The sequence below is a fragment of the Acanthopagrus latus genome, chromosome 4 (genome assembly GCF_904848185.1).
Source record: "Acanthopagrus latus isolate v.2019 chromosome 4, fAcaLat1.1, whole genome shotgun sequence".
Classification (NCBI taxonomy): domain Eukaryota; kingdom Metazoa; phylum Chordata; class Actinopteri; order Spariformes; family Sparidae; genus Acanthopagrus; species Acanthopagrus latus.
Window position 1 is genome coordinate 30,212,633 of NC_051042.1, and position 23,736 is coordinate 30,236,368.

The window sequence follows — 23,736 nt, forward strand, 5'->3', positions numbered from 1 at the left end:
CTGCTCTACCACAACCCCTTCATTATGTTTCGAGCTGATCCTTTGCAGGTTCGTGTGGAGCATATATCAGTGACATCTGACTGTGAGATCTGTCAGGGTTACTCAAATATATACAGAAACAAAACACGTACCAGGAACTTCTTGCTGTGAGACAACCACTTCGCCACCGTGCCAACACCCAGCCTCGCCTTATCTACAGATGATGGAGTGCTTATTGGGGGGAGGAAATAGTCGGAGTGGCACAGGCATTACACTGGCTTTACATAGTTTTGGGTTATCTCTGGCCTTTCCCCTAAGTTGTTTAGATAAAATCCAGGTTATTTTACTCCCGTTTTAATTCTCCTGCTCTGGATTTACAGAGATGTCAGAGATCCCCCAAGAAGTTACCATTAGTGCTCTGAATGAAGATAAATTCTCCCCCTGCAATTCACTTTATGTGCCAACAATATTTCTTTATTCCTCAGACAGTATGTCGGAGACCAAAATGTAAATCATTAAACCGTTGGTGAAACATTTGGATATTTTTTTTTTGAAGATCAAAAGGAACAGCCCAAATGTTCACATCTTACACTGCATTAAGTGTGCAGCATACATAAAGATCGACCTTTAACCAGTCAAGAAAGTATAACACAAGTGTTGCAGATAATGCTATGATAACAGATATGTTGCACAGCTTTTCAGAAATCATGTCTCCTTCTAGTAGAGCAATTGGTGAGAGTGGAAAACTGGCCTGTGTGCAGCAGAGGATCATGAACAATAGCAGCTTAGTGAGCAAAGGTGCAAATAATGGACAGTGAGGACCAGAGTGCCAGCAGGCTGACAAAGGGAGAAACTGTGGAAAGGTGCAGTCAGTCGCCAAGAGAAGCTCCTCAGTCAGCAGTAAAACTAAACAGCTAGTCAAGAGGATCTCACACATGAGTTTCTAAAAACAAAAATCTGAGCAATTGGTCTTCAAGTGTGTGTAGAAGAAATTCTTTATTATCATCTTGTGTATACGTCAGACTTCTTCATAGATAGTTGTCACTCACGTTCAACAGGACATTGGTATTGTACACAGTATTTTTTGTAAACATAGTCCAGGAAAGCGAGGGTTGCATTTGTTCACATCCATAATGTGACAAAGTATCCCAGGGTTACATTGAAGAATAATCTTTTTCTAAATAGTTCATCTTAGCTATACATCAAACACCATGTTATGACTGTGGACAGTTACGTTTAAAATACTTTACATTCACGTTTTGTTATAAACAATTTGATAAATACAAGATTAGATATAACAAAAGAATATATTTATATATTTTTATATCTTCTTATATATTCCACATATATTTGATTTTTTTTCTTTTCTCTGTGGCTTTATTCCTCTTTCAGCAAGGGGGTCTCTTACGAGTCAAGGTTAAAATTCAACTTTTCAATTCCAATAAATAAAAAGATAAAAAGTGAAACAGAACAAGATAATCAAAAACATTCCCAGAGGAAAATATTGGCACTTCTATGGTGATGATAAAAAAGTGTAACATCACAAATTAAAAAAAAAAAAAAGGTTGCTTTCATGCATTTAACATAATGGTTGATATACGGTGCAGTGAAAGAGGCCTCTGACTGTCATCACTCCTCCGTCTACCGTAGATTAACGTCATTCCGTATGGTTGGTGACAAAATCCCAATACACACACACACACACACACACACACACACACACACACTGTCTCGCTCTTTGTTTCACTGTCTCTTTGGAGGAAAAGACACAGGTTACAGCCACAAAACAATAATACAAAACTGTTTGTAACAGACACCAACAGCCTTTTAGTTTGAGCGAGCTCTTCACCTTCAGTAAGCAGCCAGGCGCTGACCAGCCCTCCGTCTTCATTTGTGTTAAAGCTTTGCAATGATGCATGCGTTATTCCCTTTACTGTAACAGAATGTGACACGAAAGCATTATATCAGGCCTTGTTTTCTCTCTGCTAAGGAGCCTTGTGACCTTGACGCGCTCTTGACCTCCAGCTCTTTGACTTGAATAACAAAGGACTTGGTCGAATCGAGAGATTGCCATCCACAAACTGTGGTTTGATTTAGTCGGTTCCTGAGTCAACACAGTTTTTTTTTTCTTTTTTTTCCCTTCCTGTACAGACTGTAAGAAACATGTCGTGTCTCGCTTGATAAGGCACTGACACAGATAAGCAACTCTGCAAACAGGACAACGAAAGAACACAGACTTTGTAATAATAATTTATCGTAATAGTTGTTGAAATATTTTGGTCCCCTGTGGAGTAGCACACAGGGAGATGGGGTTGTTTTTGCTGTAATTTTCCTTTCCATCCCTTCCAGGACATAATAGTCACACAGACTCACATAAAACAAAAATCATGGCCAAAGTCATGATCACTTAAAATAGTATATAAAAGACATTATGATTACCATGGAGGAACAATAGTTACATTTTCCCCATGGGGTGTCCTTCCCTTATGAGCTGAAGCTGTAGGATGGTATTGAAATATTAAGAGACGTGGCTCTGAAATCAAAGTGCTTGAAGTTACTGTTGACAGCAAAGACGTTGGCTAGTAAATGCACAGGGAGAAGAAGAAGGGAGGCGGCGCAGAGCGGGTTTGGAGCCTGTTGCTGTCCGTGTCCGTCCGACCACTGGTGGCGCACTAGAACTCCAGACGGGTTGGATGAGGGAGTCCTGCGTGTTTGTCATCAGATGGCTAACCAATGTTTGAGCTGGAAAGCAAAAACAATGTCACAACCGCTGTATCAGCAGCAAGTCGCGCACGAGTCACTTCACAAATGACACATGCGTTATCCAGAGCGAACGAACACTGACCTTAAACTGCCGCACATTTCCTTCAGCCACCAAATGATGTTCATGTTCTGGGGTGATGCAATATCCTATCCTCTGTAAAAACAAACAAAAAAAAAACTAATCTTCATAACTTTTATCTCTGTTTTGATTTGTAAATGCTCGCCTGCCTAAATTACTTTTTCACAGCTTCACAGTCAAAGAGGAGCCAGAGAGAGTCGACAAAATACTTGAGATGTGACAGAGAGTGCCATCAAATCTAACACAAGACATTATCTCTGACAAAATATGCTTTTTGGAGCCTGTGAGGAATCCTTTTCAAGAACCTCAAGTTACGTTTGCTCATTATATCGTTATGTGGATGAGACCGCCAAAACTTGATAGGCGCTGACAGGAGATTTCAGGAAGAAGACGTGGCCTGAGAACCTGAGAAGGATCTTCAGCCTCGAGTACAAACGGGAAATGCCAATGTGATGTGGGAACTGTTACGGCAGAGCGAAGCTGACACCGGCTGACTGCTGAGGGATGAAAATGGTTCTCTGGGTGCTTTTTTGATGATTACCATCATAAATCCTCGATTCTTTCAAGCGATCATTTTATCTGAATGTGTTCTCACAGCTCCAGAGAGGAAATTTCACTCACAAAGATTTCCGCTTTCGGTCTTTGTTTGAAAGATAAACAGTTGTACCGTATACCAGTGCTTACATCTAGCTACTGTTATACAATGTCAGTTTGCATGCTGTGTGAGAGCCTCATTTATTTGTAACAGGACAAGTTGTAAGTGTGTAGCATCTTTGATGAACACCAAGTCATTTTGAAAGCACCTTGATGAGTTTTAACCTTGTAAGACAAACAGGTTTGGATACCGACCTCTTTAAATGATCCTGGTAGGCTGAGGAATTTATATATGGCGTAGGCAGGCACAAACAGCATGGAGGACATGGCTATACCCCAGCCGACGAAGTTAGACCAGTAAGGGAAGACGTACTCGTCGTACTTCAGGCTGGATGATGTCAGAGTACTCGCTATCACCACGAACTGTGATGGAGAGAAAGAAAGAGAGGGACAAAACGGAAAACCGACAAATGAGGAGCGGTACTTCTATTCGCATTGGTGGTGGTAATGTTTTAAGTGAACATCCGGATGCTACAAGAAAAACAGCGAGTCGAGGTGGAATATAATCTGCAGGGTGTCGTCTCACTGTTTCTGCAGTCGCCTTCCTCATCTCCTATGTTACGTGCACAGTGGAGCGTGATAAAAAAGCTCACTTAACGGAACGGATTCTATAATTGTTGCACTCCGTTTAGTTGGCAGCGTATCCTGTTAAAGCACATTTTGGCAACACCCTATGTACCAAAATATATCTGTAAGAATGGTCATTTATTTTTACATTTGTCTGTTTCTCTCGTTCTCTCAAGGTCTCATTCTCCTGCTTTCTAGCCCTTGAAACTCCCACAGGTTTTTTTTTTGTTCCAGATGAGGGTGCAGACAGCTGTTTGTATGAGAGGAAGCACGTGGCTTTTTACGCAAGTGGATGCCGCCATGCACTGACTCCACACGTGGAACCGCACGCTTCTCATTTCATACATTGTGTTATTTGCCAGGAAGGAACTAGCCAGGAGTTGCACTGAGGTTCAAAACTGTCCTTCCTGAACCCACTTTCCCTCTGGGTACAAGCCAGAAGCTCCGGCACTGATGATTGAATCTTGATTGCTTTATACTGAAGGGTGCTGAGCGCAGTACTTGTGTTAGTAAAGTGTTCAGTCTCCTCACCAGTTGGTCAGACACATTCAAACACATTTTACTGCTTTTGTCCTTAGCACTGTCATTAACAGGCGGCTTGCTTATTCCTGCAAAAATAATTATTCAAATATTTTAATATAAACATGTAAAGACTAGAAAATCTTTAGTTGGCAGCAGTCTTGGTCCTCTGAAAATCATATTCTAGGTTAAATCCCAGAACTGAGTTGCTGAGCACTGTATCACTGACACACACAACATGTTTTCCACCTGTAAGAATGAGTCATACCTTTGCTAGCTCGCAGACATTTCTGAATGACAGTAACTTGAAGGTATCAATCATTAAACCAGTTTAATTACTGACCGCTTGAAACATTAAAAGCCTGTTGAGGACATTCAGCCCACTGTGACCATTTCAGTGTCGTTGTCTTTTTTAAAATCCTCTCACCAGCAGAAAGACAGGGCTGACAAATTTCCAGCACAGCCTCCAGTAAAGTCCTGGCCTGAAGCCCATCATTCGCTGGATGTCGTCGCTGAAGCGGTCCACACCTGGAGTGAGCACAGCTAAGGTTACTGAGGGGAGCAACGTTACACACAGTCAACATTAAATCAGTGTAGACAGAGAGCAAAGTATGCAGACATGATGGCCTACGCCCTCATAGCTGACATCACTTGTCATGTGACTTTTTTGATTTATAATCTCATTAAGACGCTACCATGCTGTTTTCCATATTTACCTTTTTCACTTGCTGCCGCTGCGCAATTAGCCCACCCGTCTTGAAATGAACCCGTTTTCCCCCTTCCCTTCTGAGGGTCTCCAAGCAATCTTAGGACTTGTGCTGTTTCAGTTTTATCTTACACTTTTTTTTTCTTTCTAGCTAATGTAATTATGTAGTAGAATAAGACAGTGATCAAAATGTTAAAAAAATATATACATATACATATATATATATATAATACTGGAGAATTTCATACCATAAAACCAGGACACTCCAATGGCCTCGATCAACACACCGAACAGTATAGAAGTCCCGGCTGCGTACTTATCTAACAGGGTCAGCACGTAGATGCCACCCTGCAGAGAGGAAAAAGAGACAGAGGGGAGAGAGTGTGTGAGTGTCTGCCTGTCTTCATCTCGGAGGATGAGGAAGCAGTCAATAAGCAGTGATCGCTGAACATAATCGAGCCTCTCATGGGTCACCAAGAGTTACCAAGTGTACTAGAAGTTTGGTAAATTAAACGTTTGATTTGTATCCTGAGCGGTACAGTCCGTACCTTGTATCGGGGGAGAACTAGTGTGAGAATGGCGTCTTTCACTTTCTCAATAACCTCATTGATTTGATTAAGGGAAGAAACCATGTGAATCGGTGACATAATGATTTTCTGTCTGCAAAGGTCTGTCGAGTAATCTGTAAAAATGTATTCTCTGTGCTGATACCACCATGTGAAAGAAGTATGGACTGCATAGAAAATCAATAATTTGCTTCCGCGATACAGCTTTAACTAATTCAAATCAGTAGCAGTGTGTGATGCCGAAGCGTTTTGATCATTTCAGATTTGCAAGCAGATTTTTTTTTCGACATAACATCTTGAGACTTGATTACTTCCTTCCACGCGGCAGTGGCATCATTTTGTGACACCACAGGCCATTCATACTTGGTTATATCATCAATTTGAAGTATTTGTTTTTATCATTAAAGTGGAAAAGCACACAAGTGTAGACACTGACATTAGTAATGCAGAGCAGGGCAACCAGGAACGTCCCAAAGGCCGTGGCGAAAGTGAAGAGTTTCCTGTTTCTTTTGAGGATCTTGAAGTCGTCTGTCAGGCCTGTGATGACTGCCTCCATGCCGCCCATCTATAGGACACAGAGAGAGAGACACTCAGAAATCACTCTCACCACTGAAAGAAAAGGTATATATGTAGATATGAATTGTAATATTTGTATGCTGTAGGGCTGTGCAACCATGTATTCATCCAGAGGCATCACGGTACGGTGTCTCACTTTGGTTGTCATACGTGGAATACGTCTGACTGTCACTCTATGGTGAGAGCGTATATCAGTGTTTAAGAGTACAAGTGTTCCGATCCACACTCCCACAACCCAGTGAGTGGTGTTAAAAGCCATTTTCCTACCGCCATTAAACAACCAAAGCACCAGCGGAAGCAGAAGACACAATTAAACAAGATGAACAAAATTAGGATGCACTTTGTGCTTTGACAAGTTCAAACGATACGGAGGTAGAAGACACTCGTGCGTCTGCTTCAGGTGTGTCGGGTCGGATGAGGAACGTGCTTTTTTCCTCCCCTTTTCTCACTTTTACCAAACGGTAAACCCAAACCTCAGGAGTGTACCCAATTAAAAGGAATACTGTATCCTATAGCCAATATCCTGTATGGACATAAGCTTAATAACTAAGTTAAAAAGTTAGAAATAGAGTATGAATCACACACTGAGTACGTTACAGCATAACACTGTACTACTGACATGATCTTGATCTGATCCACTTAACACATTTTTTAAAGTCACTGGGGACGTCTCCTTTGACCATTCCACCATCCTGTGTTTAGTTCGTGTCTGAGTGAGTCACTGGGCAGTTTAGTTAAATTACTGTCAGCCGTTCAAAAGTTAAAGAAGGAAGTTTTTGTTGCAGCGGACAGTTTACAGTCACTTAAACTCTGACCACACTGAGACATTTGTTCACTCTTCATGACTTTACTCTTATTACATTTTTACAACCAAAGGAATTAAATACGTCACAGTTGACATTTATTCAGTGGGCCTGATTTAGAAGACAATCCGCTGTGTTATTTCCAGGTCGTAGCGAACTAATTGTTCAGGGGATAATCGTTTAAAGCGAATCGGTGCTCTGGGAGGAAAAAAGTGTCATTCTTCAGAGATTAACTTGGTGATCATTATTCTCCAACAAATGTCAGGTTTAATGGGGAAAATCAGCTAAGCTATCTAACAAGACACATGGGTATCATCACTATTCTGATGGGGTGCTCTGAACTGTACATGCATGTTAAAGGTACAGGTAAAACAAACATGCTAAGAAACGATTCTGATGCAGTGTTCACTGGAAACTCACCGCGCTGTCAATGCCAAGAGTCAGTAACATGATGAAGAACACAATGGCCCAAAATGTTGAGCCAGGCAGTGTGGAAATTGCCTCCGGGTAGATGATGAACACCAATCCTGCCCCTGCACACACACAGAAACATGCACAAAGATGTCATGCCTGACCAAATGTTGCACATGTTTCTTTTAACATATGGTTTGTATCTGCATCACCAGAACTTACCCTCTGTTGCCACATCTTCTATTTTCACCCCGTGCTTGTAAGCCATGTAACCGAGCACGGAGAAGATGGCAAACCCTGAGAAGAAGCTGGTGACGCAGTTCACAGTGCTGGTCAGGAGAGCATCCCTGGAGACACACAGCAACAAAAACAAGAGACATTAAGCCGGTGTTATTCTTTCGTCCTGCAAATTTACAGTCAAAATGGGGCCATGTGTTACTCATGACTTGATCTTCAGCCAAACGCTGTGTTTGCAAGGAACATTTGGGGTTAATGAGAAGCTTTTGTTCTCTGCTCCTAACTGGTGGTTTGGTCGGTCATTCCCCTCCCTCCGATTTTTAATTTTCTAATTTACCTTCAGTCTGGTCGATCAGGTGATCGCACACACGCTCATTCACATGCAGATGCTGCGTCAATATTTCAAACCAATTACATACAGAAAGTATATTGACAGTGTATTGTCATTGTCATTGTATTGTATCAGATTTCAAAACTATATTTAATTTGAATCTAAATCTGATTTACTCAAAAATATAACTTTTTTATGACTCATTTCAATATTTTTTTATTTTGGAACTACATTTCTAAAATATATCTAACATAAACTAGAAGACGTAACAGTGCTGCTTCATCACCTTTAACTTTTCTGATTGCTTTGCCAGTTTTCCACCAGTCAAAGAAGAATAGTTAAACCCACTAAACGTTTTTTTTTTTCCTGCTGTCTGGGATGATGTTTTCCTGAGGTGTGATTGAAGACACATTGCTTCTAATAGATGTTTCCTCTATCTGTGTTGGTATTCAAACAAAAGTCTGTTAAGTGCTTGTTTCTTCTGACACCAGTGTCTCTTCTGGGGCTGCTGCCTTTCACCCAGTTCAACTTTTTCATTTGTCAGTAAGGGCATAATGCAAATCCCACCTGCCAGCAGTCCACACACCTCTAAATGGGATATGACAGAGGAAGAAGTCGTGAGGCCCTGTTTAGGGATGAAGAAAGAGGAGGAAGCGAGAGAGGACGGGACCATAACTCTTCTAACATACAGAACTGAACTGATTCCACTTGGAGAAATCTGTGATGTCACTCTGCACTGTACACTGTAAACTCTTGGGAGACAATGTACTTGACTTGAACCCAGCTCCAGAAAAACATGTTTTGTCTGCTGGGTGGTGAAGTATTTTGTTTTTTTGTTTTTTTTTTTACCAGCATGATATGCTAAACTGCTGTTTTGCCAGCAGCATCTGTCTCTTACAGGACCACTGCAACCTATTAATGTGGAAAAAGATAAGCCGAGCTCACGGCCTCGTGCCTGCTTTTTGTGAAGGAGAGCAGCACTGTGACAAACATACAGCCTTTGGCTATTATCTGGCATCCCCTTCCTGGCCTGCACTTTATCTGTCCTGCTAACACCTGGCCATTGGGGTTAGCTGAGCAGATTAGCATCACCTGTGCTGCTCCGTGATCCAGTTACATGCTGGAGACGGCAGAATGCATAAAACCAGCCGGATGTTGTGTCGCTTTGGGCTTGTTTTTGGACTTAAGAAAACACAAAAAATTGGCGCAAGGTCTTACCTGTAGCAGTTGTTGTCGAATTTGTTGTAACTGGCAAATGCAATGAGCACCCCAAATCCTGCTCCTAGTGAGTAGAATATCTGCGTGGCAGCATCAATCCACACCTACAGCAAGAATAGAGACAACAAGAGAGAATTTGAAATTCCTTAAATGCAGACATGCTTTAAGGCTAAAAGGCACAGACAGAGACTGGGATGGCTTGAATGTCAATGCAGACCTCCATTATGCAGGACAAGCTGTATGGCTTTCTTTGAGAAACACATAACATACTATGTACTGGTCCACTTCTTATCAGCCATGAATGCCTGGCTCTGGTTTGCAAAACATGTAAATGAATTCTTCCCATAGGTGCCACAAACAACTCCGCAAAACAACTGAACTTTTGCTCAACCCTCACGTGTATACATCCGCTCAGCCAGTGGAAGATTGTATCTGATGTATGCGTGCATAGGGTACACTCATTCATGTATATACATTCAGTACGGGAGGCACCATATCAAGCATTTAAACCCCCAGAGCAAGAGCTACTCCAGCCACTAAATTACAGTGAGAAGGTTTTTTTCAATCCACGTCGATGCTGATGTAAGTGTTACTCGTGAACCCTCAGATGAAGGGATAGCACTGAAAGTCATGCGATAAACACAAAACCAGATGTCGACCGTTGTCGATCGAACTCTCAAAGCAAGAATCACGACTTTAGTTATCACACAGTGAACCCATTCGAAATCTCTCCAACACCCACGGATGGGTTGAGACCGACGTGCACCGCCCCTGACCTCTAGATTGTTGAGCCGCTTGAAGTCGATGTGGAGGTAGGCCCTGATGCCGTCCATGGACCCCGGCAGAGTTATGCCTCGGATCAGCAAAACAAAGAGGACCACGTAGGGCATGGTAGCAGTGATGTACACCACCTGAATAGACACACAGAGCCAACGGATGGAAGGGGAAAGAAGAAAAAAAAAAAAAAGTATTACACCTTTTTGCCCAGTTCCATTGAACCATTGAACATACTTTAAGCAAACAAATCCAACTCCACCACATTTCCTGTCCGACTCTGCAAAATGGCTCAGAAACACAGCTGCACACACAGTTGGCGCAAAATGATTCAGGTTCTCATTTTTTTTTTTTTAGATGTAGAAAGAACAGCTGTTGTCTTGTGGCCCGAGTCTGTACCTTCCCTGAGGACTTGACACCTTTCCACAGGCTGAAATAGAGTATGAAGACCACCACGACCAGGCACAGGGTCAAGTCCCAGCGAGGCGGGCCCAGGTCGTGGATACCCCTGCTCTCATGAAGATGTAACACACCCCGTCTGCAGAAGGACACAAAGAAAAACATATATATCGTATGATCCCGTCCATTTCCCTTGTAACTCTTCTATGGTACGGCATGTTTTTTCGGCTACATCTCAACAATGAATGTTTTTTTTGTCGAACGGGCCCACCCGGATTCTGTAGCCTAAACAAATCAGCCCACACCGCCTGAGGTGAACATGGGACATGAACTGCAGCTCTCCACCTTCAGACGGCATCTCCAACTGTCACTACAGATAACCTCTGGCCAAAGTATTCAATTAAAGGACTTCCAACAAATGAGTTCACCACTAATGACGATTAATTCTCTCTCCTTACAGTAAAGGCATCCATCTCTTTTTTTAATCTTGATCACACAGCCATCTGTCGACTGGCTTTTTAAAGTGAGTTAATTATAATCTCTCTTTCTCCCGGCTGAACACAAAACACTTTGAAACCGTCAGTGAAAGACCTCTGGTATTGTTCCGCTATCCACCATTGTCCTCTAGCCAAACAGTTACTGTCAAGTGTTTAATCATGACATAATAAAACAAAGAGAGACAAATGGTGTCTCTTCCATCCCTATCTAAATATTGTTCCCAGCTGCGAGCTCATTCTTTGAATGTGTTTTCAGGCTATGTGACGAAGGAAGTGCAGCGTCAAACCTCAGTTTACATTTGTGGAGCACGGAAAAGTTAATGGGATTCATAACATAAAATTCCCGAGGACAGACGCTTGTCAGTATGTGGACCATGTGGTAACTGTATAGTGTGACTTCTCAGTCGAAGGGGACCAGAAAAAGCAGATTTGATACATAGTGAGAATATTTTGGAAACAGGCTTATTTGCTTCCTGTCAGAGATTGTGAAGAGATTGATATCTACCTCAGCGCTACACGGAAGGGACAGAGCTGCTGGACCTGAAGGAGGGGGATGGCCCGGTTCCATCCAGAGTAAAAACATACCCACACTAACGCATGAACTGAAACGTGGAGTTTTGGGGGGGTAACAAGCCAGTGATGTGCTGGAACTATTCCTTGGTGCTGGAGCATCAGCTTTGCCTAGAAGAGGTATATTTTCTTCCACTCTCTCTTTATTTGCTTGCCTCTGTTTTAATTGTCTTAAATGCAATTTTACTGTTGTCCTAATGTCCTGTTTTTTATTTTTCACTTGTCTTGTATCTGAATAGTCCACTATAAATAAAGTTGGCTTGCCTTTATCTCCAAACTCGTTAGACAGTCAAACAACATCTTAAACCCCCTGTTAGCCTGTTTGTTATAGCTCCCTCTAAAATCACACTGCCATTTTTTACATTTCTTTTTATGTGCGGTTAAAGAGGCAAGCTACTTTGTGTCATTTAGACAGTTTTAAAACAGTACGTAGATTTTCAGGCCCGTAGTTTTCTGGTGCCTCAATACTTTTTACTTATATGGGTTAATAAGAAACATCCTGACTGTAGCTCCATACTTAACGCACGGACATGAAACTGTTATAAATCACTTCACCTCACTCTGTGACGTATGGGCCCGTGACCTTTTTTAAGAGTCCCAGGAAACGGAAGAACTCAATCAAGGACTAACGACTTCTGTGCTCCCACTGCATCTAAAGCATCCTTAAGATTGGACACTAACACGAATTATCATCTTTGTTTGAGAGTTACTGTTTGGGGGGGGAGACAGAAGATACACAGCGGGGACAAAAGTGGTCAGAAAGGCAGGTGAAGAAATAAAACCTGTCAGTGTTGCTGGAAGAGACCCTGTAGTCAAAAAGTACCATGATGTCTCTTCCATAGCAAAAAATATGAGTGTTGTTTGAGTGACACTGGTATCACGAGGGAAAAATACCAATTCTGGTTGAAGTGTTACATCAACAACTTAAAAAATACTTTATATTACTTTATTGCTCATTTGTGTTGAATAAAAGTGATATTATTGGTTGTGGTCAGCAGCTCATGGTTTCCATTTTGAATTGGTATCAACTTGAATCACTTAAATAAACTTTTTGTGCTACTAACATTCGTGATATGCCGGATGAGGCTGTTCCAAGGCATAATCAACGCTGGAAAACAGTGTATTCACGAGGCCTTCTGCAGTGACAAAGATCTGTCTGTCCAATGGAGACTCATGATGGGCAAACATGGATCCATGTGATGTTTTAATTGTGTTGGATGTCTCTCCAAAAGTTCATACAACCCCTGTTTTCTGACTCGACTTGGACTACTAGCGAAGGCGGCGATGGACTTGAACAATCTTGCCACTGGTCTGTGAGGCCAGTATCAGTCTGGCTGGTTGTGTGGTGCTGAAGTGACTCTGGACAGGGTGGGATTTACTATAGACATTAACAGGTATGTAGTTGTGTCCCAAACACTGTAGTCATTGCTAAAACACTAATCCAGCTAACAGGTAGCAATATCTTAAGCTAGCACTAGAGACCAAGAGGCGCCGCTAGTCAGAGTGTATTTTTTTGTGAGTGTGTGGTTGTTTTATTTTGCTTAAATACTCTTTAGGATTCAACCAATTATGTTGTAAATATTAAGGTTCATATCAAGGTTATTGTAGGGTAGCACTCTCCCCCCCAAAACTGTGATTACTGTATCGATATTTTACAATTTCTTCCATAGTTATCCTGCATTTGTGTGTAGCCAATAGAGGGCAGCATACGCCAGCTAATGCTGCATTTACACACCACTCTACTCACTCTTCACTGAGCTGATATAGTAGAGAGACCAGAACTGTTTGAGCATAATATAACATTTTTATTTCCAGGAATCATTACACATGCTAACTGAACACATTCTGCTAAAAACAGGATTAAAGTCCCTGACAACAGTGTTGTTGGGAGAAGAGTTATTTGGTCGCCTGCAGCTTCTAACAGACGAGGGGAATATCTATCTGCACAACTCCCCCGATGGAGCGTAAACTCAGGACCGCAGGAACGGGTTGTATTTCATCTGGATATCAGTATTCTTGAGTGAAAACATTGAAAAGCACTCTCTGTTCTTGCATTTATCATTTCCTCACGAAAGATTCAGTGAAGTCGGCGGTGATGCCACGGGTTGATAAACAACGGAACTGGATTTGGATCTGATACTCACGTTGCTTACACGACAGACGGACATAAGAACACGAAAGTTTGAAGTTTGTTCAGACTTAGGAATCCTCTGGGACTATAAGGATCTGTGACGCTCCACTTTAACATTTAGCTAACTTTGACTGATAATAAATTCAAAGCCTTGCGGTCTTTGGGGAAGCAGATAGCAAAAATGTCGAGTCCGTGCTCTGATCCGGACACCTCGTGTTGGTGTTGTGTTGTAATGCCCCGAGGCCTCCTTGTAATTCTGATAGCACTGATAGTGCACTTCCAGTAAATGCACCCTCTAACATCAATCCAAGTCCCCTTGGCCCAGTTACTCTAAACACATTTACTCTTATCGTCACTGAGCGAGCTGGTTATGTTGCTATCCTAACACTCGATGTTGCCATTAGCAGGACTCTGTATACTCGAGGCTGGCACACCACTGCTTGCAGCGCGGGTCTTAGTGTTGGTTACAGAACGAGAAACAGGGCATGTGAAGACTACATCAGTGAAACGGCCCGGAGAGCCGAGGATCAAAATACAGCTGAAGGGATTCTATCTAATTCCGACATTATGTACTTAATTACAAATGATTGTGTCCTTGTTATTTCAAAAGCAACTCTTTCAACAAACATGTTAAATTACGTGTGAGATTGAAGTGAAAGCAATCTTCTCGAGCGTCTGGAGAATTAGATCTTTTGGTTTAAATGAGGGCAATTTATCAAGTCTAGTTATCCTTGACATAAAATCAAATGTGGTCACCTCAGGCTTGATCTAAAGAAGTGTGTGTGTGTGTGTGTGTGTATGTGTGTGTGTGTGTGTGTGTGTGCTTGCTAATGAAACAAGCTGGTGCTGTCGCTGATCCCATTCTTTACAATGTAAGTCTAAATTTTAGTTGATCATCTTGAAGTTCATCTGTTGTTTTATCTTTTATCAAACTTTATGCTCTGTGTCACTTCTGAATGAGTAAAACTAAAACATGCTTTCAAGCTAATTTAAATATATATATATATATTTTTTCTCCTGCTCCCAAAAAGCGTTCAGTCTCTGACATTGATGTCTTCTCGACTGATTACGCCTGCAAGCAGCGAGGCCAGTGCCTGGTTTGTGTTTCGACGGCCCGGTTATGCTCAAAAACAACTTGTTCATATGTGTGTTTGTGCTGTTTTGAGGTTACAGAGACATTTTGGACACAATCTTCCCAATTTGCCTCCTGTAAGTGAGGTGTGGAGGCTGGAAAGTTTCCAAAGCATCTGACTAGCACTTCTGCTGAGGCTTAAAAATTCTGTGAAATCCCAACTGTTCCATGATCTCTATACCATCAGGCGTCGGTGCAGCTTCATTCTGCCGAGTGACGTGATGCTGACATTTGCCTCGTTAACATCGAGGAGGTTCTTTTGATCCCTTGAGCTTGCACTTGTTATCTAATTAATCACAGAGAAATGCCCAAATCTCTTGTTTCCGGGTCAGAACATTTTTGTCTCTCCTTGCAAAGCCCCTTTCACCTAAAAACAGACCTTCCTGTGGCAAGCAGTCCTTACCCGCAGGCTAACCTCCTCACTTATTCGTCGCCACACCTTATTGGTCCTGTTTTGGGTCTCATTATGCTCCGTGCGCATTAATAAAAACAGAGAAAATTACATCCTCTCCAACGTTTTCTGAGGCTTACTACCTGAAACATGATGAGTCTGTATCACTGTAAACGAAAAACACAGTATGGTTGTGTGGAATATCAGTAATTTGTCTTAGGTAATGACCAAGCTCAAAAAGCTTAATGGTGTTATTGTCTGTGGTATTCAGCTCGACGACTGAGTCCAAACTCAAGCAGCTAGTCTGAGAGAATGTTCAATTATACAATATAGGTACGTCTCCCTGTTGAATCTCGCTGCAAACTGCACTCAGGGTAGCTTGAGTTTGTGGATGTAGAAGATTGTAAGGAGGTGAAGCAAGAGAAATATTGACTCAGTTGGCCTCGTTCTCTCATGCTGTGCCTTGGCATCGCTCCTGTGCTCAAAGCTATCTGTATGCAGGAGGATTTATTGTCCCCTACAGAGCACAGCCTCTTTGCAAGATCCGTCTCAAAGCATCATATTGTATTCAGTTGCGTCGGTGCACATCTACACATTTATTTTTTTTTTTAAACTTTATTTGGAGCTCTGATAGTCCACCTGCAATATACATAACTTCCCTTCTGATTTTATGGACCATGTCTACTCCTCCAGCAACATTGCATCACCTTTTTCTGAAGGACTGTAGTAATTCACAAGCCCGGGGCTTTCATGTGAACGCTGACTTAAACATACTACTGTTTTATAATGTATCAAGTTTGAGGGGTTCCTGGAAGTTTTAAAAACATCCAGGGATACCGATTAAATAAACATCCAGCACTATACAGAATAGGAGTGGAACTTTTTTTACGGGGCTCGATTATTCGCTGGGTTGCGTCGCGCCGTGTATTCTTGTGCGTCACGCTTAGCATGTCTCCCTCGTACCGTCCAAGTCACTTCACAGACTTCCTCCGGGCTGCACAGTCGGTCTTCACAGAGGCTAGGGAAGAGCTGGCTGTCTTTGAAGTATAAACAGATGGAGCTTTTTTTGTGCACTTCAAAGCGTGCATTTGAACTTTTTATAGCACAAACAGTTATGACGCGGTAATTTCGGGAGTCCTCGTCTACTCAGGGAGTTTCAGTGACCAGTCGACCTCTTCACATGGATAATGGTTCACTTGTTTTTATGTTGTTTTTTTTAAAAACTAATTTACATAGTGGGCTCATATTCAGACAAAACACTCCCAAAAGAAGAATGCATCACTTCCACGTGATGCTGTTTGTTGTCGGTTGGACTGTAGTTGGTCGACTGACTCGGCTGTTTGTTATTTTTTTTATCAGGCGCCCCAGTAAAACAAACACTCACATTAAACACTCAACAAAACGGCAAACACAGATAATCTTATGAAGATAGCAGCTACATGCAGACCAAAGCTTTGAGGATTTGAGGCAAAGAAAATCTTGAGTCGCATCTATTAGCAGAACAGAACTGAAGATCGCTGCATTCTGACATTTGCCAAAAAGCGTGACTTTTGGTTTTCAGGACGATCTCAGAATAGATTCAGCCTTAATATAATAATTGAGATTCTAGAAACTTTAAATTCTTGAATGGTCATGGTCGTAGATTATTATGTCCCTTTTGCATTTTTCCTCAAGTCACAGATCTACACTGGTCACTCCCTGGTAAGCTAATTATATTGAATTTCAGAGTCGACTCACTCGTAGTACTCTGCCGCCGGGGTGATCTTGTACTTGGCGTAAGACGTCCCGTTGCCGATGATGGAGCCGTTGATGGCTTTGGGGTCGGTGCAGTTGGGACTGTTCCAGTAGTTGTCACACCTGAGCCACGGCAGCTCGCTGGTCATGGAGGAGAACAGGTAGTAGAGGGACCAGGCGATGATGACGTTGTAGTAGAAGCCGACATAGAGGGCGATGAGAATCACTGTGTAGCCCACGCCTGAGGAGCACAGAGTTGATTAGTGAGGAGGAAGAAATATTACTGAGCAGATACGCTTACAAATCCATGTGTGGATAAAAATAAATACATGTATAACCCAAACCTACAAATCACAGATGGCAGAAACAGATCTCAAGGGTGAAGCCATAATGATGTTATTAAATCTTGTTCCCTAAGAATGCCTCCCACCATTAGCTGTGTTATACAGTACACCTTTAAAGATGAAATCTCCTGAGTGCAATTTTGTAAATTGCTGATTTAATTAGCGGTTGTCATTTTTGCGCCTCACTGATGTCTTGTTTACTTTGCAAACATGTTATCAGTCCCTGTCACTGTCTCATCATCGCCTTGACACATATCTTCCCCTTAGCTGTCCAGTTGTCAAACCTTTCAAAATCTTAATATAACGTTCACACGTGTCCCCCCTTCCCGTCCCCGTTTGTTAATGCTTTCTTCCATTATTTGGCTGGTTTACTGGAGAGGTACATTTTCATGGATGAGTTGTTTTGTCTCCTCTGGAATCTGATGTCCTCGCATGAAAACAGAGAAGCCATAAACCCATCACCTAGGACGGAAAACAAAACAAACCCTCCTCGGCGCCGAGGCCAACATAAGCAGTGACTGGTGCTGATTCAGTAGTGCAGACGGAGTTACTTATCTGACAGTGTTTGAAACATCCTGCGTCAGATGTTTAACCTGTTGCAAAAGAGACTTCAAACCAAGATGAAGTCAAGTCTTGAATGCAGCTCCAGATATATTGGTAATGCCGCTGATTGCGACCCAGGATCCGAACCGATTGTGAAATCGGGTTGTGTCACGCACGTACGGAGAATATGAACAGCTGTTCTTCTCTAATCTCAAACAACATTTGAAAATAACACACTACAGCATATTCTAAGATTACCATGCCAGAGGAGGCACTGCAGCATCCTACATGATCCCTCTGATGTGGCTCCACGGGGGAGCAGATGTAAACAAACTGGAGACGGCGGTGCAACAACCTGCTGTAGCTGCGTTGAAACTTTGCAGTGGGAAAAAAAGAAAAGAAAAGAAAAGAAAAGCAGAAACAGCAAAAGAATTTGGTCTGGAAATAATGAGCTGTCTGGGGTGACGCGGTCCGCACTGTTTGTATATTATTCAGCGAGACTGACTGACAGTAGAATGCTAGCCGAGCGTTAGCCTCAAGGGCTTGGGATGGGTTGTTGGGTCGTTCACCGTCGCTCGGCCACGCCCTCAGCTGCTGTGGAACATCGCTCTCATTGGCTGATGATTGTGAAAGTACCGATATAAAGACAATTGTGGTCATCCAGATTTGAAATCCTGGACACCGAAGACGTCTGATATTTATCGGGGGCGGCCCCAATGAACGTGTGAGCAGTTTGGGAGATTTAAGACTGGAGCTGTGAAACCTCGTACAATACCAGATGATCTGAGCCGACCTTAAACAAGCTCCCAGAGCAGATTTCTCCTCAGATTGTCGAGAGGGGTGAATCTGAGGTTAAAGTCTGGTCAGAACAATGTAGTGTGATTCCAAATTAACTTCAGACATTGTTCCCTAATACCTACATGTATGCATCCATATAAACTGGGTTAGGGTTAGGGTTCATTCTGGGCTGTAATCTCACTAATTAATGTTGTTAGATCTCCTTTTCCCGATGATCTGCAAAAATAATAAGTAAAGGTCGTAACAGTTTACAAACTTTTTCAGGGTTTGGATTTAGGGTTAAGTCCATGTCACAGGGGCAAAAGAAAAAAACAACATTTTATGTAAGCTTCAGTTTAAAGTTGAACTCCTTGGCATGTCCTGGCACACCCCGCTTGTTTGGTTTTGTTTCATTTGAAATCGACATTTGTAAAAACACAGTTCACGAGTGTAAGGTTGCGAGGACAAACGGAGAGAGATCAAAATATACAGAGAGGTGAAACAGAGTTGGAGGACAATGCGACAGAGAGATTAGTTGTCAGCCTACGAGGTGGAAAGGACGAGAACAAAAAGACGAAATGGAAAGGGCAAGACACCGGAGTGAAGCAGAGAGGAGCAGGAGAGGTTGAAGTAAACAGACGGCCAGGTTCAAGTGTGTGCGTACTCGTGTTCGTTTGTGTTAAAGCTCACCTTTAAAGACGGGGCATATTTTCCAAACTGTAGCTGCCCCTTCACGGTTGTACTGGCCCAAGGCAAGTTCCATGTAGAACAATGGCATCCCCGCGATGACCAAGAAAAGGATGTAGGGGATCAAAAAAGCACCTGCAAAGAGAGACAATTATATTTCATGCTGCACCTTTTCAGTTAATGACTTATATATGTGCTTGGATATTGTAGAACAGATCCTCATTATGGAAAATTCAAAATAGAAAAAGGAGAAAGTGGTTGGGGGGGTCTTGACATTGTTGGATATAACAATTTTCACGCTGAGCCGCACATCCATCAACAATGAAATGACCCTTCATAATTGAGTTTTTTTTTTTCCTTGACATTATCCAACACAGGCGACACGTTCTCTTTATCGATGAATACATTTTGCTGAAGGCCAGTGTGATCGACAGGCCGGTGGTGGGGGTTTGACCCTTTGAGGGGGGGGCACCAAGCACAACATGTTGATTTTGACCACATGAATGGACGCGGAGGCAAACAGAGGACGGGGCAAACCTTCTGGTGAGCACTCAGTTGTCACGAGTGTGGCAGGTAAAACCTGTACCTGTACCTGTACCTGTACCTGTACCTGTACCGCTGTACTTCTTTTCTCCCCCTGCTGCTGTGCAGCTTCAGTGTTCAACAGACTTGAAAGCAGTTTCAGCTGCTCCTCTATTCAGACTTACCTGGTAAACCTGAGCTCACATGCTGATCTTCAAAGTTTCAGGCAAATAAAGCTCAAAGTACATTTCAAACCAGACTGGGGAGATACTGATTTCATTTGCAAGTAGACGCCAAAATATTCCATGAATCATCATTTAAATCAACATTTAAGCAATTTTTAAAATAATGATTTAGATTTTGTCAAATTTAGAGAAACATTTGGAAGGAAAACAGAAACATATTTTAAAAAGAAAGAACACTGTTTAAGACAACCTGTTGTTCTTGATTCTTCAAAACACAATCTGCTTTTTTCAAACACTTTTTATTCAATGAATCGTGGATCCGAGCTATGAATGGCAGGGGACACTGTCGCTTTTCATTAAATTCTAGCAGATGTTCTACCCAGGATCCCTCTCCATGCGAATGCCTTGATGAAACGAGGTATTTCCTTAATCATGAAAGCTCAGTGCACTTCCCATGAATCCACCTGGGACCACTAAAAACTCAATTAAAGGAGATCAGAGCAGCTAAAATTAGAACAGCTCAACTGTTCTCAAATCTAATCCAAAGTAACAGTTCTGTAGGCTTTGCTTTGTCACTCGCTTTTGAGACATTTGAAACATTTAAAAGTTAAAAAAAAAATAACAATAATAACGTTCATGAGCTCTAAATAAAAGAGGACAGGACACCAATGAAGAAGAAACTACAATAATGGGAATTGCTACAACTTGCAGGATACCTGGCACGCTTTGTATTTTCTACTTCTGGCAGCGCGCCATGAAAACTTTTGATATCTTCTACATTTTTAAGCATCCGTGTACGCACATTAATCAATCAGTAACGGTTCTTACCTCCTCCATTCTTGTAGCACAAGTAAGGAAATCTCCAAACATTGGCCAGGTCCACCGCGAAGCCAATGACCGACAGGAGAAAGTCTATTTTCTTGCCCCAAGTTTCTCGGTCCTCGGATCCGGCAGGACCTGCGCGGTGGCCAGGAGTAGGAATGATGGAGGAGCTGGTGTACTGGACACCATTCTGGTCCTTCACCAGTATCAGTTCTACTTCTTTTTTCTCCACATTGCACTGTTTCAGCGGGGCCACCGAAGAGAGCTTGTGTTCTGGCATAACCTGGATATTCATCTTCTCTGGTGCGTACGATGCCCACGCCGGCCCGGTGCTCTCACGGCCCCCTGCGTGTTCTGGGGGAGCAGATGGTTGGAGTCGGTGCGCTTGGATCAAGACGGCAATCCCGCTGACAAAAAAACGGAGGAGGGAGTGCTCTCCACCGAAACTAAAGCTGATTCCCCCGCGGACATGGGCTGGAGAGGAGGAAAGAGAAACAAGACAGTTTGGAGACGTTTGGTGTCTGTGCGTAAAGTTTCAGTACAATTACGCACGGCGAGGAATACAGGTTACGGCTGCCGGACGGGAATAGGTGACATTATTCCCGCTATTGCACAAAGACTCTACGCCTGTGTGGTACTAATGCCCGCACAGCATGAGGATAAAACATTGTATCTGTAGTCGGATGCAGATCAATAGCAGGCGTCAAGTGAAAGACACTTCACAGCGAATTCCTCTTACGTCACCGCGCGCACTGAGCGCGTAGCGCGCTACACATGGCACTCAATCGCACTTCTACTTAAAACATTAGTCATAAGGACAACGAGAAAGACAAATGATTATTAGAATATATCTCCGTTACTAAAGCAATTTAAAGTTCTGCTGCTGAAAGGTTTTCCCTCCGTACATGGTAAAGCTAGGGACACCTCTCCATGGCCCGATGCTGCTGTTGTCCAGATGCGTCTGAGGGAAGACTGCCCATTCTGAACCAACTAGACTCGCCTTCTTCAGCAGGGACGATATAAAAAAGCGAGCTTTTAAATCGGTTTCCTCTCTCTCTTCCACGTGATATTTTATAATTGAGCACTTTCTCTCCAGTTCGATGTCGTCTAGGGATGATCGCATTTTGCTCATTTTTGCTCAAGCTCAAGTTCCAATAAACTTGTGCGTCTGCCTCCGACTTGTCAGAAGAGTTTTTTTTTTCTTCTTCTTTTTTAAAAAGAATCCATGTTTTTTGGGGGGGAACATTATATGACACTTTACCTTTTTTCGACAATAAAAAAAATCTGCTCAGAAAGCACTGACGTGAACTTTATAAGAATGTTTATTTATGTAATTTGGCTTTTCACGAGCGGAGTAAAAAGACGGATCGTGTGTTTGCTTGTCAGACTGGCGCTCTGAACATTTTCTTTTCTTTCTTTCTTTCTTTCTTTTTTTTTTTTTTTTACAAGAGACGTAAGATCACTTTACCTTCAGCTTTATTTACGACTTGAATTTTGCCTCCAACAAAACTTTTTTTTAATGTTTTAATTTGGACTTTATCTGTTTCTTCTCTGTACTAAACAGATTGAATTACAGTTTTCTAAGAAGCCTTGTAAAAGCATTGTGTTCCATGTGTAACTCGATTATGCAGCAGCTTTTGCCAGTGGCAATGATTTCTATTAGATATGGCTGATCAGTTCATCCTATTAAAGTCAATGAATGTCCTCTTTGCTCTGCAGTGCTTGTTTTATAAAACCCTAATAGGGCTGGTTTTGGGCATTTTGTTTGTGAAGATTGAATAACTGCAGCGATGGTAAAGCAAAGGAACAGGTAACAGGGAAGGATAATGTGTTATTACTGTTGTTTTCTCCTGAATTAGTTCGATTCTTTTGCACTTTTTGTTGTGTTGTCAGATACCTCGAGCCAAGAATGACCAATGTCTTGTGTTAACGTCCAGAGATTTTAATCTCAGGGAACGTCCTGGTTAAATAAAGGTCAAATGAATAAAATAAAAACATCAAAGTGATGTTACAGTAGCATGGTTTGATGAAAAGACGCGACTTACAGATGTAAAACAGGTGCATATTGTAGGTGACATGCTGAGAACAGACAATAACAAGTAGGAACTGAACCTCTAACCTGCACCGGCAGGACAGCTCAAGGCAAAATGATATCATCCATCACCTTTACCTCAATCATCGTGGATCCCTGCTTCTGGCTACGCACAATTCTTGAGACCTTCCCTCTGGTTCTTAAGGGCTGGGCTCTCCTGTGTTGACCCCAAGACGAGAGGCTAATGAAACAAGACGCGGCCTCTGAGCAGCCACAGTATGACCCTCCGGATTTAACCCAGAGTACGTCTGGGTCAGGTCACAGAAAAGAACTGTATTTCCTGCTCCTTTCAGTCCTTTTTTACCTCTGTACTTCTTTACGTTACCTCATTGCAGGGCACTCTTCACGGGCAATAACCCCTCCACACACAAACACACCACACCCCGCTATGACCTTTCACCCACCTCCTTTCAGTGTTTAAGTGGCCGCACAGTTTCAGCCTTTGTAATGCCCACTAACCTCTGCCATTAGTGTCGACCCTAAATCATAAAAAAAGCGCCTTAACGCCACAGCACAAGTAGGAATGACTTAGAACGACCATTTATGAGATGTTTTATTGCCCAACAAAGACTTTCTGGAGTGTATGCGAGCTGCGATTCCAAACTTTGGAAATGTCGTCGAGGATGCTTCGTTCAAGTGACATTTTGACATCGAGGACCATTTCTTATGTTTGTCATGCCGCATGCTTATACTACCAGTTCATTGCCACATGGTAATCAGGTCAAGG

General features: G+C 42.4%; 1 protein-coding gene across 2 annotated transcripts; it reads right to left on the reverse strand.

Moving 5' to 3' along the window:
• Positions 1-950: 950 nt before the first annotated feature.
• slc6a2 (solute carrier family 6 member 2) lies at positions 951-22,014 on the reverse strand. Of its 2 annotated transcripts, XM_037096792.1 has the most exons (15): positions 21,823-22,014; positions 20,924-21,391; positions 19,392-19,523; positions 17,041-17,278; positions 10,583-10,721; positions 10,186-10,320; positions 9,410-9,513; positions 7,846-7,970; positions 7,633-7,745; positions 6,270-6,398; positions 5,516-5,615; positions 4,989-5,089; positions 3,671-3,838; positions 2,825-2,896; positions 951-2,721 (listed from the first exon to the last, which is right to left on the reverse strand). In XM_037096792.1, the coding sequence occupies exons 2-15, from the start codon at positions 21,210-21,212 to the stop codon at positions 2,698-2,700; spliced, it is 1,869 nt and encodes a 622-aa protein (XP_036952687.1). In that variant the 5' UTR covers positions 21,213-21,391; positions 21,823-22,014; the 3' UTR covers positions 951-2,697. The 2 variants fall into 2 exon arrangements, with proteins under 2 accessions (XP_036952687.1, XP_036952686.1); XM_037096791.1 differs by having other exon boundaries at positions 20,924-22,014.
• Positions 22,015-23,736: the final 1,722 nt, after the last annotated feature.

What these genes read in the sequence shown, in the direction of transcription:
- slc6a2 (XM_037096792.1), bottom strand. Translation starts at nt 21,212, where the DNA reads ATGAATATCCAGGTTATGCCAGAACACAAGCTCTCTTCGGTGGCCCCG. An exon ending in CCCTGCTCTGCATTACTAAT is followed by an intron (nt 5,616 to 6,269) that starts GTCAGTGTCTAC and finishes TCCTCTCTGCAG; the next exon opens with GGTGGCATCTACGTGCTGAC. An exon ending in TACCAGGATCATTTAAAGAG is followed by an intron (nt 2,897 to 3,670) that starts GTCGGTATCCAA and finishes TTGTTTTTACAG; the next exon opens with AGGATAGGATATTGCATCAC.